The 16105-nt window shown below is 30.2% G+C and overlaps 2 protein-coding genes across 2 annotated transcripts; one reads left to right on the top strand and one right to left on the bottom strand.

Annotated features, from left to right (window-relative positions):
- Positions 1 to 2221: 2221 nt before the first annotated feature.
- Positions 2222 to 3470, bottom strand: HELRODRAFT_159352 (hypothetical protein; the record flags this gene model as incomplete). Its single annotated transcript, XM_009011241.1, has 3 exons — positions 2222 to 2330; positions 2966 to 2999; positions 3098 to 3470. The coding sequence occupies 3 exons, from the start codon at positions 3468 to 3470 to the stop codon at positions 2222 to 2224; spliced, it is 516 nt and encodes a 171-aa protein (XP_009009489.1).
- A 5022-nt stretch (positions 3471 to 8492) lies between these two features.
- On the top strand, positions 8493 to 10710 carry Syt4 (synaptotagmin 4; the record flags this gene model as incomplete). Its single annotated transcript, XM_009011240.1, has 5 exons — positions 8493 to 8724; positions 8806 to 9128; positions 9323 to 9443; positions 10331 to 10495; positions 10544 to 10710. 5 exons carry the CDS (start codon positions 8493 to 8495, stop codon positions 10708 to 10710), a joined length of 1008 nt encoding a protein of 335 aa, XP_009009488.1.
- Between the last annotated feature and the right edge of the window lie 5395 nt (positions 10711 to 16105).

Genomic DNA, 16105 nt, shown 5'->3' with positions numbered 1-16105 from the left:
TTAGTTGAAATAAATTTTTATAGAATTTTATATAAAAATTCAACAATTCTATACTGAATAGATAATAAAATATTATTAAATTTCAAATGATTCATTTTATTTCATTGGTCGACCCCTACATCGCGGCTTTTCATCAATACCTACATAAAAGTTCAATTAGGCTTGTAAATGATCAATCATATGCAACCGAAGAACTTTAAATTCATCAGACAGTTAACTGTTCAATCATTCAACATCAAAATCAATTAGCTACCCACTAGTTAACCATTCAATCATTCCAATGCTGGAGCTATTCAATATTTGTTACATTGGACATGAAGCCAGTACTACGATACATCATTGTCAACATCATGCACTTAATACTACTAGCAGGAATATGTTTCACAAAAATTTACCATGTTTTAACATTGTTTTAGTCATGACCATCATCATTATCGTCATCGTCATCGTCGTCGTCGTCTTCGTCGTCATGACAACAACCACGTTCAGTCAGAAGAATGCAATTTCTTCCTTTATTCAGTCTTCTTACCGAATTCTCATAATTTCATTTGCGGCTGACAAAAATTAAACCATTCACCCAATCTCAAAAACGCACATAAAAACACACACACACGCGCGTACACTTATACACATACACATACAAACACACACACACGCACTCGTACAGACAAACACACACATATAAACAATTATTGAAGTCTCTTATTTATTTAATTTAGTGTTCACGACCTATCACATGCTTCTTGTGTTATGCGCTGTAAATTACGTATTCTTATATGCTGTTTGTTTGTTGTTCATTCCTCTAAACCGAAGTAAAGTCAAAGTGACTTTTAACTGTTTTTAACTTTTACGTTTTTGTGTACTTCCCATGCAATAAGTATTTCATGAACAATGCAAAAATGTTTCAAAAACAGATTAAATATAAATGAAAATTTGATAAAATATACAAAAAATTGTCATTGTTTTTAATAATTGAATCATTAAAAACGGAAACACTTTAACCTTGTAAAGACTAAATGAAACCAGACTTGAACGTGACAAGCTTATAATCACGGAGCTGTCCGATCATAAAAAGTTCGTACAAGTCATGCAACAGCTGAAGAAAATATTTCATCACGCAACAGCTGGTCGTTCAGAGTTTATAAAAAAATACGTGGTGTGAACTGAACTGATTTGTGTTAAATGCATGCCTTTAATTCAATATTCCTTCTTTTGATAAACTATTAATTAATCATAAATTATTTAAAAAATTTGTTTAAATTTACTCAATGTTTAAGTGTGAAAATCTATCTAATAAAAATATTTTCAAAAATTTCTTCTTACGTTCAGCATCAGGCCAAAGCTTTACAATCATCATTGGCGTCACAATCGACAACAGTTTCAACATCTTCTTGAATTAGGAACATTGAACAAATGTTTCCACCACACTCGCACACTCAGAAATGCTCGTGCACGTGAATCCTCTGAAGTGCACACCAACATTTGAGACTCATTAGTGCTTTTATTACACTGCAATGAAGTTAAACGTCCTTTTGAGTTTTCACATACCATGCGCATGATTGGAAAATAGTTTTCAAGTGAAAGACTGATATGATGAAAAACACATTCATTTTAAAATGGGTTCTTAAAGTAGTTTATTTTAATTTCGATAATTGTTTGACATCTCCGTCAAGTTCATGCCCAAATAATGAATTTCTTATTTTAAGCAAAACTGTCAATTATATAATTTATATAAAATAAAATATCGCAACAACTTAATATTGTTGCTAATTTGCCTTATGATCTGGAATAATTTTGGCTAAATCAAACCAAAAACTTCAAACATTCATTATAAATGAGCAGCCGAATTATTTTTGTTGCAGCTTACACTTCAAACGTTATCATATTTTAAATTTCTAGACTCTTAAAATTCAGAACCATCAGATTTCATCTGCTTACACGAAAACATTATATTTCAAATTTAACAAAATCATCCCTTTATTCAATTAAAATCTGAATAACTCTGACTTCTATCGACTGAAAATTCAGAAGCTGTTCTCACACCTCCTCAGCCCATTCAGTGGAGTATAATAGAAACATTAATTAGTTGATCAAAATAGTTAATCATTTCTATGAAGTTGCTATTAAGATTACATATTTTAAAACTAATCGTTTTTGTCATAAATAATAAAATACAACATGGAACAATATAAGAAATTATTTAACTAGTCCAGTAATGATTTCAGGGCTTGAGCAAAGATGCCATGCCCCCTCGTTCTCCAGATCCACAGCTGAACTTTTGATAGAGCTCAAGCAGTTTTAAAAAAAATTCCCCGTCAAACACATGTAACCTGTTAAATTAATCAGCACATATCTTTCGTTTTTTTGGATATAATAATTTACATTTATTATATTGCTATTTTAAAGTTATTATTTGATAATAAAATATTTTTGAGTGATTCCAAATGATAACAAATGAATTATAAAGCGGAATATTCGGTGTAAGAAAAAAAACTCTAGTAGAAACATGAAATATCTTCAGATTTAGTTTTTTTTGAATGGTATCATAATTAAAAAAAAACTTATTTCCGTTTAGTATATCTGAATCACGGATTCTAAATATTATCGCTTCTTATTTGATAATAGTAGAAATTTTTTTAACAAAATGCAGATATAATTATTAATTAATTTGAAAAAAACAAAATAAACAATTAACAATAAAGCTATGATGAAAAATAACTTAATAAACACATGCAGTTGGTATCTAGCGAATCAGGTAACGATATTTAAAACAACCTAAAACGTAACTTTAAAAAATTTGTCAGCGTTAAAAAATATTTATGGTCTGTAACCAAACGCTTGAGGATTGGGGATGTTAATGGAAGGGTTGGTGTTTTCATTTTTTAGTTTCACAAGAACAATGGTTAAGGTCATTGCCGTAACGAAGATTACCGAAGACGAAACGGAGCACAACTTGCCAGCCAACCTTGCCTTGTTCACTCTTCTCCCCGATAAACGTTCTGGGGAATTCAAATTTACAAATTATTGCTACAAAATATTTTATTTTAATGTCGTGTTATTAAAACAATTAATATGGGGTTTTAAATAAATCTCTAACCGTATACATTGGCTATCGCAACGCTAAGTAGAAGAAATATACCGCAAAATGCGTTAAAAATAATGCATCTCATTGCAGAACCTACGTTGCTACACGTGCTGTTCATGTTGTTGCAGATGTTGTTGTTGTTGCAGTTGTTATTTTGGTTAATGTCATTATTATGTTGTTGTTGAACAGGTTGAACATTTGGAAGATCGAGGTCATTATTATCAGCAATATTATCAGCAACAATATCGTTGAAGTCATCGTTGTCATCATTGTTGATGAGTGGAAATTCGTCGAAGGTGTATTTCCTGATGTCGTAATTATTTGAAAGTTTCAGCATCTTGTCATCACTATCACGAACATTGTTGTTTTTGTTGTTGCTGCTCATGCTGCTGCTGTTGCTGCTGCTGTTTGCGTCGACAGTAAAATGTTTTGATGTTTCGCTTTTGACATCAACTGTTTTATGGTTATATTTAAAACAGTAGGAATGTTGGTGAGTGATATCAGTTAGCGCCTGTGCTTTTCTAATTGTTTAAACTAACACGTGATGTGTGCTTTTTGACTTCCACAAAAACCTCCATAAAGAGTAGCGACAGAATGCTACATCATGCTTTTGAATTAGACATTTACAAATTTTGTTTGCTTTTTATTTTTTTAAATATTTGTTTCCAGTTATTTTTATGTTAATTTTTCTGAATATCTAAACTTATGCTATTTTTGGAAATTTAAAAAAAAAATATTTCAACCTAACAGGAAACAAACGAGTTCTTGGATTTTACTGGTGCCTTTAAAGTGCATTTCAAACAATCACTCATATAATCATAAAAAAATGTAACGTTTAAAACATAAAAACATGCATTGTTAACCAAATAAAACAAAAAAAAACTTTAGATGAAAGTGAATAAATGAACAACATTAAAATGTAATTACTAATGATGATTCTGCTACATCAGTAGCTATAACTAAAGATTTTACAATCGTGGTGATGTTAATGATGATGTAATTGGCAGAGTTGAAAATGAGGATTGACAAAACTGATTTTCTTACACATTTTCTAACCTGTTTCTAGGTCCAGAAACTTTATGTTAGGCGAATTTTCAAAAAAATTTTCTTTCAACAAAATCAAATCATTTGCAGTAGTATGCGTTGGTGTAATTGTTGTTAAATTTGTTGTTGCTTTCAATGCTGTTGTTAATGATGTTGATGTTGTTGTTACTGTGGTTGTTGGTGATGATGATGATGGTGTAAAAAATGTATAATCATAAATGGTTGCAATTGGGTGAGTCAAAAAATACATCGATTCATCGAATAAATGCAATTTCTTTTCAAAAATAATCGCGTTATTCAAATTAATATTAACTATGTTCATTTTTATGTTAAATTTATATTTCATTTATTTTGTTTTATAAACAAACAACTATATTTATTGCTTTTAATAATAAAAATAGTTACTTTTAATTTTAAAAATGTCTCCAATGTGAATAAAAATAACCGTTGAAATAATGATTTCATAAAATCATTCTAGAGATTGACACTAACATGACTTGCAGCTGAAACCAGCGGGTTGTTTAATCTATAAATAATTTTTATTGTTATACTGTAATTTCTTTTTATTAATCATGTTAACTATGTTGATGTTCTTGGTCCAAAGATAATACGAATTTTCATTATCGATTTTATTAAGTTCTCTTACCAAAGTTTGCACTCTCCGCTGATGCTGAATTAAAATTTCACGAACATTAGATAGTAATTTTTTGTTTACGTAAAATTACATTGATCTTTTAAAACAATTCACCACTACTTGGTCTTTCATACTCTTTTTATGTTATTTCTTCCAAATTCCACCAATAACGCAGTTATTAACACATTAGTAATGAAATTTCTATAATCATAAACATTGTTTTAGATTTTATCATTTTAACATTCAGATGTGAATTAGACAGAAATGTTTTTATTTCAATTTCCAAAAGACTTTTAAAAATTTGGTTATTGTAGTTAATAAATAATATAGTTCTCATGACTGGTGTTTTTGTAAACTTTTGAAAACTAAATACAACAATAATCAGGTTGGTAATTTTATTAAACAAATTACACAGATAAACGTCTTTTAGTTAAGGACTTATCTTACGTTCTCTCTGTCTTACTGGTAAGTATGTACGCCGAAGAATTAATGATTCCCATTTCTTAGCATTGTTAACTCTATCAGTGCATTCAAGTTGACTGTGGTTTCAATTCAATCGAATGTTTTGTCCGGAACAATTGTTGTTTTTTCATTTTTGGTTTGTTCTCAAGTATTTAAATTGTACTAACAGATTTTAATCTTTTAAAGATTATGGTTTTTAAAAATTTGTTATTATAAAAACGAAATTCATAAAACAGCAGATCTATGTAAAATTACTTGAAACATCAACACTTCTTTGAATTACAATCACTTTTGTTGGAGAGTATAAGCATAGAAAAACAAAAATTAACAAATCTAGAATCGGATCCAAGTTAAACCGGTCAGAGTTTTATTGCGATGGGATCAACGCTCGAGACACTGGAGCACTTAATCTAAGCTGCTATGTTGCTATGGTGGTGTGTGTTGTATTGTTCCCCTGCGTGTTAGTGCATGTACGTGAGATTTGTAAAGTGCTTTCCAACATATATACACCAATATTTGATCAGTCTCTATTCTCAATTATCAGTGTATTCAAATACGCACGCAAATCCACTCACACACAGGCATACCAAAACATTTTTTTATCTTGCATTTATATGTATGGTATATATATATATATATATATATATATATACATTATATGTATATGTTTAACATATGCTAGCTCTATGTGGGCTTGTGTGGGTGAATATGAGTGTATGCATGGGTTGTGGAAATAGAAAAAGCACTTGAAAATTAGATAATTTTCACCTAATCTCTATTCCAGCTTGATTCGCATGTCTGCAAGTCATGAAGTCATGTCGTTTCGTTGTGACTTTGTGCCGATTAGTTTCGATGTTACGTCGTCTCGTTACAATGTTTATCGTTCCATTATGTCGTATTGTTACGAAATTGAGTTTTTTTGTTGTTTCGTTATAAAGTTGAAAAAAATGAATCAAGCATCATTATTTACTCTGTTGAACTATTTTTCTCCTCTTTAATATATTTGTGTTTCAAATCTTGGGTGTGCAAATGCACGCATGCATATACATATAGAAACTGGCAACATTGAAAAATACCAACGTTGATATAATGAAATCCATATACAAATATACTTGTTAACACACATAAAACACACACGCACATACAAACATATATATATATATATATATATATATATATAAGCGCAGAAACATACATGTACACGCTCGCGCAAACACGTATACGCACAGACCAACATACTTGCGTACGCGCCAGCAGCCTCGTCGAAACATGCATTTGAGAGCAGCTGATTTTGGCGGAGCCAGCGCATAAGCAAGCTGCATCGATAGCTCGCCAATGGAAAGGTAGACGTATTGATGTGCAATTGTTGGAACATATGGAGAGATAGTTTGTTGTTGAGGTTAGCTTGTATTTATAACGCTGCTCGGTTTGTAAGTGTTTTTTTTTCTTCTAGAAAACTGTCTTCTCTAATTAGGTTTGAGACCAGGAATAATCATTTTTTCTTGTTTAACATGTCTGAATTGACTGTTTGTGCAAAGGTTTGTTTTTAATTATGGATCCAACAATTTCGTTTCCAGGTGAGTGGCACCATTTTTTGAAAAAAACAAATGTTTCATTACCGTTTGCATTAGATTTTTCATGTTGTTAATTGTAGTTTTAAACGTCTTGAAGACTGTACAAAGTATAAAACTAACACTCTTACCCCAAAAATTTACTCTTATTAATTTAATAAATTTCTGATATATTGTTTTATTTGTGTTTATCAGTTAACTTGTTTTTTGTTTAGGTTTTAATATTTCATATAAAATATTAATGAATCTTTAAAACAGCATTTTTTTGATGTAAATTTATAAAGAAATGTAAAATGATTGATAACAAAATAATATAAATTTTAAAAAACGAAATTAAAAAACAATAATTTATACACATTTGACCGAATGATGTTATAAATTAATCGACAAATGCTATCATCAACTTTTCAGTTTTTTATTTTAAAGCGTGGAAATGCCATAAAAATAAGATTCGTATGACTTCTCTAACATGGAAAGTTTCTGCCTAGTCTTTTCTAGAAATGGAAACACAAATGTTTGATGAAAAATTTCAAACTAACTGGGAAAACCAACAACAAAAAATCTTAAATAAATTATTCGGACAAATATTGAGATTCGTTCACAAAATCACATTTGTGTTTAACGAATAATTAATAATTATACTTAAAAAGCAAAATATATTACAAAACGTTTCCATTTAACATAAATATAAATTAATGAATGAAACTTTCGTGAAGACAACTCACTTTAATGTGTGGCGATATTACACAAAAGCCTCTGCTTAATGGGTTTTAAGCATGCTTCCAATACTGGAAGCAATTTTTCAAATTTAATGGCGATTATTTCATTATTTTTACAACTTTGCCATAGAATATTCAAGAAGAACAATAACAAAATTTCAGCTCCTTCAATACGAAATGAAATTAGCAATGTTTTTGTTTGTTTTTCAGAGGAGTACTACACGGTGGGCATAGCGGTGACATCATGCATGTTGGTTGGAATCGTCGTGTTCTTACTGACTTGGCGACTGATCCACTGGATTCGTGAACGCAGAAGTAGGGATCACCTCCCTCTTACAAGTTCAGATGGAAATGGAGGAGGAAGTAAAAATATTCAGAAAGTCTTGGATACATTTTTCTGCCGAGGTTCGCTGTATCGTTTTTAAATTGTTGAACAAGACTTACTAATTTAAGTAAAATGAATATTTTTAGTGTATTTAATAAAATAAGCATAGTAAACTTGTAGGTTATAATTCAAAAATCTTATTTCACGCGTTATAAACCAGACACCAACAGAAAATTTAATTTGAGCGACCAATTCAGCGATCAGCACCTGGATAATGACGACAACAGCGAAACGTCATGTTTAAAAAGAAGCTCGACAGTGCACAGCAGAACGTCCCTGATCTCAAGTGGATCATCTTCCCACAGATCCTCCATACCCCCAGTCATTGTTCAGAGCTGCTTACCTCAAGACATCACCATCCCTGAACGAAGACCCAGCTGTCTCAGTGTTGAAAGTGGCGGAGTAGAACTGGGTGAGGTTATAATAATGTAGATATTCATTGTGCTGAATGATTTTAATTCAAATATTTTTGAATTTTTTTTTAATAAAATATTACCATTAATTAAAAATATTACCTTTTTATAATAAATAATTTACTCAAAACATAAAACTCAAAAAAGGGCAAGTTCAAGCAGATTGTTACAAAAGTGAAATGTCAGAAAAACGATTTAAAAAAGTTGGAGATCAAAGTTTGATAAACGAAGAAGAGGAAGAGTACGAGAATGATGCTGGCAGCCCATCAAGTCAAGAAAAAGAAAGTAAAAATGAGAACGGTGATAGTTGCGTTGGCAAGTTGATGTTCAGTTTGGAACACGACATGCACAGGGAATCACTGACTGTCGTCGTCATGAAAATATCCGACCTTCGCTTGCCAGCGAGTGATGGTTCGTCTAATACCGACCAGCTGAGCAAAGATTCGACATCAAGTGGAGGCAGCAGAGAGTCGGTTACATCGATAACATCAGCCAATCAGCAGCCACAACAACAACAGCTGCAACAATTATTTGATCCGTACGTCCGTGTTGTTTTGCTACCAGAAGGCAAGCAGAAAGCCAAAACTCGCGTCGTACGCAGAACTAAAAATCCAATATTTGAAGAAACATTTACTTTCTACGGCATCAGTTCTCAGAAACTACAGCAGATGATCATCAAGTTCACTGTCATGACGCATGACAGATTCTCGAAAGATACGTGCATGGGACACGTCATTCTGGCTATGACCCCAAAGCTGGTGAAACGAGATAGGCAGGCAGTCACCATTTGTAAAACTATTCGCTCTGGATCGGAAGTAAGATTCGAATAATTTTCATTGTTTCTATGATGTGTGCTCAAAAATTTTTAATAAGTTATTTGTTCGTTTATTTGTTCACAACGTTTAAATAATAAAGTACAAATGGTTTTTCGGAGATAATTAATTTACTATTTCTTTTTTGTAAATGCATTTCCAAAGCTAAAATGAAAATTAATTTTATCCAAAACCAGCCGGCGCAAAAGCAGGGAGAACTCTTCATCTCGTTGAATTTTGATTCGTCCACTGATAAACTCACGGTCATCGTTTTGAAAGGAAAGAACTTCCCACGTATGGACATTGCTGGGCTGGCTGGTTAATTTAAAATTTTATATTTTTTACAATTTTTTTTATTTTATTAACAAATTAGATTTTTTTGAATTTTCAAAAAAGCTGTTAAACTTGAGTTATTTTAAATTAAATATTTCAAGTTATATTAATTTTTAAATAAGTTTCTTGCTTGAATACTCTTTCCTAAAACCTCCTAAATTAGAAAAAATTATTCATTACAATTCAGAAAACGTTGCGATAGTAGAATCGTTCATAAAAATGACGATGATAATGACAAAAAAAGATAAGATAAAATTGATATGATATGATAGTCACCTCATTTTTAAAATGATTTAATCTTGTGTGAATGAACAGATGATGAAAATAACTTTGCTAGCTATTTTCTTGGTTTTTATAAAACGTAATTAAATTTAATTTTGGTCGTGATAACTGGTTTTGCTTGCTTTCCTAGAAAAACTACGTGTAGTATATAATCTCATTACTCACCTAATTCAATTTTCTCGCATGACCACGTGTGGGATGAAAGCAAACTTGTTTTGACCAAAATATTTTTCACAATATTTTGTTTCCGCAATTAACGGATGGGCATTATTATAGAGTTTATTTTTAAAATGTAGATTGTATTTCTTGTTTATGAACTTCATAAATAGAAAAATTTGGTGCTACCTGTCGAAAATGAGATGGCTTTTTTTTACAGCTTTATATGATATTCAACAGAAAACTAAAAACTGTTCACAAAGCATGTATGGAAACCATGAACTATAAGCTAAAAACTAACATTTGACGTTAATATTTCATTATTAACATCAAATTTTTGACACATACAAAATTTTTGATATTTTTTTAAACAAATTTCAATTTATTTTCAAAATAATATATATAAATAACTGCAATAATTTCAAAAACCTAAGATCCGTACGTGAAAATTTACTTGATGTGTGACGGTCAGCGAATTGACAAGAAGAAAACCCAGGTAAAAAAACGAACCCTGAATCCTGTTTTCAACGAGACTTTCCACTTCAACCTCCCATCGCATCATCTGCGACAACAACAACAAAAGGACAGGGACACAAAGAGTAATAGCCCTGGATCCAAGTTTGACTACTCAACTCTCAGTTCATCAGTCATGCTTAAGTTCATCGTTCTGGATTGGGATCGAGTGTCAAAGAATGAAGTCATAGGTGTCGTACAAATTGGTCCTGACGTCGTGTCGGACGTGGCGGTCAAACATTGGAATGACGTCATGGAGTGTCCACGCAAGCAGCTGGCCGTCTGGCATAAGTTGCTCTGAAGAATGGCAACCAAAATGTAAGCAGACATTTGTGACTTGTTCTGTAAAAATGAACGACAGATGATGATCCAGAATGAGAAAGACTATTATTTAAACATGTATCTTGAAAATTATTAAAAACTATTTTTCTACTTGGTTTAACTTTTTTTTGATCATTTGTATCGTTAGTTTAAATAAGCACATATTTACATAAGTATTTATAATAACTTTGCCTGCTTGTAAACATTGTATATATGTAAATTTCTACTGAATAAAAATGGATAATTTGTCACTACATTATTTCAATTTGTTTAACTCTAACAAGATGATTGAAAAAATAATTGAATTCAATCTAAATTAAAGAAAAAACAATTTTATCGATTATAGTATTCGTGGGTGTGATTGTGTTCCATATTTTATGTCGGACATTCCATGAAACACAATAACGTGTAGAATTGTTTTAATATACTTAAATGTCATAAATGAAAGGTCGATTAATCAATTTGTTTGAAATTATTACGAACGTCAGGTGTGATATGATTAGCGCGTACAATTACATACTGTGTTTTTAAATTGATATATGTATATTTATAAAACTGATTTATGTATCAATACATATATTAAAATATATTAAAATATATATATATATATATATATAAATATAAATATATATATATATATATATATATATATATATATATATATATATATATATATATATATCTGTGTGTGTGTGGTGTGTGTGTTCGTGCATGTGTGTGTAAGTGTGTGTGTGGTGTGGTGTGGTGTGTGTGTGTGGTGTGGTGTGTGTGTGTGGTGTGGTGTGTGTGTGTTTAACATTTTAGTTATACTCGTTTGATTACACGTATGACCGCTTTTTGCATTTGTTTATTTTACGTGCTTAACTAATAATATGTAGGTGCTAAAAAGAAATGATCAACAGGTGAGTTTGATGAATTGTGCAACACAAAATAAAAAAAAATGAGTTTTAAATGTGCTTAAATGTGATATTGTTGTTTCTTAATTGATTTTGTGTTGGGAAAAGTAAACACGAATTTCGACTTTAATTTTTTTGGTAGCTGATTTTATATATTTTGTATTTTCAATTTTTATAACAAATAAAATCCTTGTTTCATCTGATCACATGAATATGTTTGTTTTGATTGTTTTTGAAAATGGAACGTTTTGACACTCAAGACCTGATTTAATTTCATGTTTTATTGAAACAAAACTAATTTATTGTGTTGTGTATTTTTGAGCGATGAATATTTATTTTATATTTTATGAATTCATTTGAAAAATTATATATTTAATAATTTATGTTCATTATTATCTTCAGCATATTTTAGCGAACGTGAAAATTCACTGTGCGTTTATTTATTTAACTCTTTGGTCTTTTATTTATTCATGTAAGCTTATTTAAAATATTTTTCACTTATATAAACCAACTTCATGAAATGTTAACCAGATCTATCGAAAAGTCTTGACGTAAAAAGATGTAATCGATAAAAGTAATTGACATTTGGAGTCATCAATTAGTTACGTGCTTGTATTGTGTATTATATACCATTTCATTTGTATGCTACCTGATGTTATTTTCAAAATGATACTTTTACAGGTTTATTGTTTTGTTGCAGTTAGGTATTTAAATTTTAGTTCTGAGGAATAAAGTTTTTTTAATGACAATAAAAGGTAACATAATTGTTTCATGGTTGATGTTAAATTTAACGCTGATAGAGAGAGGCATTTTTCGGACATTAAGAATTGAATTACTCTTCTGCCTCTGATCATGAGAGCTATTAAATCCTATAATGGGAACCGAATGAATGAAATTTCTAATTTTAAAATTTTATAGTTTAAAAAATTAATCCTTGAGAATAAAGTAATTTTTATTGTTTGGAAAAATAATTTTTTCACAGTAGCATTTAAAATTTTCAGTAATATATAATACTCTTGTCTTTGTATTAAACTTTGGGTTACTATGTTCAAGACGCTCAGTTTATTTCTTACCAAATTTAGGTTCTGGTTACAAAATCTTCGAGTAGATTTTACAAGTTTGTATGTAATATCGATAATCGTTCAATCCAGTTGGAGACTATCCTAAGACAAATGAAGCTTCCCACAACCTGAACTTGGAATGTTTAACTAACTTTTCATACATTTTATAGGAAAAATGCGTTTTAATTCTATTGTTATTCCGCTTCATCCAAGTATTGAATTTAGTATATCGGTATTTGTGATAAACTTTTGACATGTTACTGTCAGTTTGTATGTTACGTAAATCCTCTAAAGAGTGATGTTCAGTTCATGTGACTAACAAATGAAATAGGTTCAGCCCCACAAATGTATTGTAAATTTGTGAATAAATTATGTTAATATTAGATTTTATTGAGTTCAATAGGAGTTTTTAGTTCATAATATTTCGTGGCATCATTTTATTTGTAATAAGTTTTAAAAAGTGTACGATAAAAACATTTTATTTTTCTTAATTGTTTTGAATTTATCATATCAACGTGGGTTTTGTTTGGTTTTTATTGATAAACATTTGAAAAAAAAATATTGAAACATTTGTTTATGGATGAACTAGTTGGATGAAACACGTTTTTAATGGTGTAGCGATGCTTTCCTTATCTCCATGCTAATAAATCCTCGATCGATAGTAATTTTATGGCTGTTTACTTTTTCCTATCTACCCATTAACTTTTCAGAAAGTTTTTCGTGATACAGTTTGCAAGCTTGAGAAAGTGGAATAACTTTGTAAAACTTTTTTTTTCATAATATAAACAAATGCTTTTTTAAATATTGTTACATGCAATAAAATAAAGAATGGCTTGCTGAGTGAAATTTGCGTCGTGTGTAAGTATGAGCGGAGATAGCCAGGTTTTTTTACCTAAGTTGAATGAAGTTAAACGCAAAAGATATAAACGACACGGAGCACTGGGTTTAAAAGATAATGTTCCCTAGCCATTATTATTATATTGGAAGTAAAATTATTTCATCAATATCGGTATGCATTGGATGTTGTAATAACAGAATATTAAATATATAAATGAAATAGATAAATATAATTACACAAATAGTGAAACTTGCAAGAAAGAGTGACACACTATTTGTCATTGTTTATGTAATACTTTTGTCTCTGTCGTTTTTTGTACTCCATGGCGGGCTGCTTTCTTTGTTGGTGTGGCGTCGAGACCTGGTTCGAATCCTCGTTTAGTCAGATTGTCACGTAGTTCAGTGTTGTTTGATGAATCGTGGTGGAGAATTTTTAATCTGTCATTTGATGTCATTAAATGGCATTACATTATAACCTGTGGCCTAAGTTAAAAATTTATGTTGAGTGATAATAAAAATGGCAAATTTATCAGAAAATAAATCAAGAACTTATAAAAAATAAAGAAACATAACAATACAAATAATAATAATAATAATATTTTTTGTAATTGTGATTGTTCCATGAGAGTTAATAATCTACATTCAAAAGCTTCCCATACAGACATATTAAATTAATCAAAGTTGTTGTTGACGCTGAAGAGATGATATGATACTGCACAGTTCAAGTGTTTCATAATTTTTTGTTTACCTACATTTTTGCCACCAATAAATTTATGCCTATTTTTTATTAATTTGGTTATTTTACGAAAATTTTTCAACATTTTATTGAAATATACAAATTTATTAAATAATTAAATTTAATTAAGATACATGCAGAATTGTATATAAGGAGATAGGATGATACCATGTAAGAAGTAACAATATTGATAGCGTTTGGATTATTTTGTACTTTCTTATAGGCAATAACGAAAAAGTTTCGAATAGCTATGCATGTTTTTGAGATACATATTTAGTGATAAACAAAAAACAAACGATTTTATACTCAATAAATAATAATACATTTGTAGTCAAATAAAAAATGTCAACATATCAACAGGTCGGAAATTGACTTCCTGGCTTTGTTTATTTGTTGCTCTTTGTTGTTTTTGTTGTTGTTGCTGTTTTTGTTGTTTGCTGTTATGTGATTGTTGCTAACGTTATAGGCATTGTTGTAAGAGATGTCAATTTTGTTTTTGTTTATTTTTGCTGAGTTGTCAGTTCGATTCGTAGTTTCGTTTGTTGCTGTTGTTGTTGATGATGACGTAGTTTGCGGCGTTGTTGATGACGCATTGTTTCCACAGCTTGATTCGCAACCTATGTGATTATGTTTGCTGTTACACAAAATGTTGTTGTTGATCTTTAGTTTATTATTGTTGTTTTTGGGGTTGAAGCTGATTTTCAGGTTATCATCACTTTCAACGTAGTTGTTGGATAAACTCATGATGTTGCAACTGCTGTTGTTTCTGTTTTTACTGCTTTTGTTGTTGTTGTTGCAACAAAATTGTTTGCCGTTAGTGTTGTCGTTGTTGATAAATAATTTGTTGTTGTTTTGATTGATGGTGTCTCGTGACGTCATCAAAATTTCCGAATGGGCTGGCGAGAGGAGGGGGTCACTCGATATTGGATCTGTAATTTTTGATTATATTCTTTAGAAATTCTTCTTTAGAATTGTTTATAGATATCACCGACAACAAATTCACACTGCATGTAAAGGCACGTAAATCAAAGCATGACAGACACTGCCTGTGATAAGCCAACTTCAACAACAGTGCCAGACACTACACCACCATGGGTTTTGTTTATTTGTAAATGATAGTAAATAATAACTTAAATACTGATGTAATAAAAATAAACATGATAATTATGAAAGCCAACAACTTTATTAATTATAAAATAATTGAAATTAAACATTTCAAATTTTTATATTTTTAAATTTAATAAAATCAGTTAATGCTCTTTTTAGTCATACACATTGCTTCAACTCAACAGCTTGCACTTTAAAATTTATATAAGTGTTAATATCAGGTACTAACAAATTTCAAATTTAATGATGAGTTAAAAGAAGAAAATTTAAATAGACAATCTCAAAGACCGCTGGTTCTGCCTGGCTGGGTTAAATGCATAGAGATCTCAACCTATCATAGCCAACATGTGTCTTAGTGTTTGTATTGTTGATACTTTTTATAAATGCAATAAAAAAGACAATATGTACGCAAATTTTCATTGGCTTTTAAACACTCAGAATTTAATGAAAAATTTATAAATTTTATAAATCAGTTGAAAAAATATCAAAAACAATTTTATTAAATTAGTTGGAAAATTTTAATTGAATTATTGATGTCGCAAATTGAACAAAATTATAGAAAAAAGATAGAATTTTGCCCGACGACCGCACACTCCATTAATCACTAAACTCAGATGGTCACTCCTACACTCATTCATTCCGATTTTTAATTTTGCAAAAATTTTCCTACCAGTAATACTATTTATCACATGACATGTCGCTTGAAGCCACAACTTAATCTAATGTATGGAAAGAAGA

This window comes from Helobdella robusta, assembly GCF_000326865.2.
Source record: "Helobdella robusta unplaced genomic scaffold HELROscaffold_1, whole genome shotgun sequence".
NCBI lineage: Eukaryota > Metazoa > Annelida > Clitellata > Rhynchobdellida > Glossiphoniidae > Helobdella > Helobdella robusta.
The sequence above is the reverse complement of the archived record's forward strand: the minus strand, read 5'-3'. Positions and strand labels throughout refer to the sequence as shown.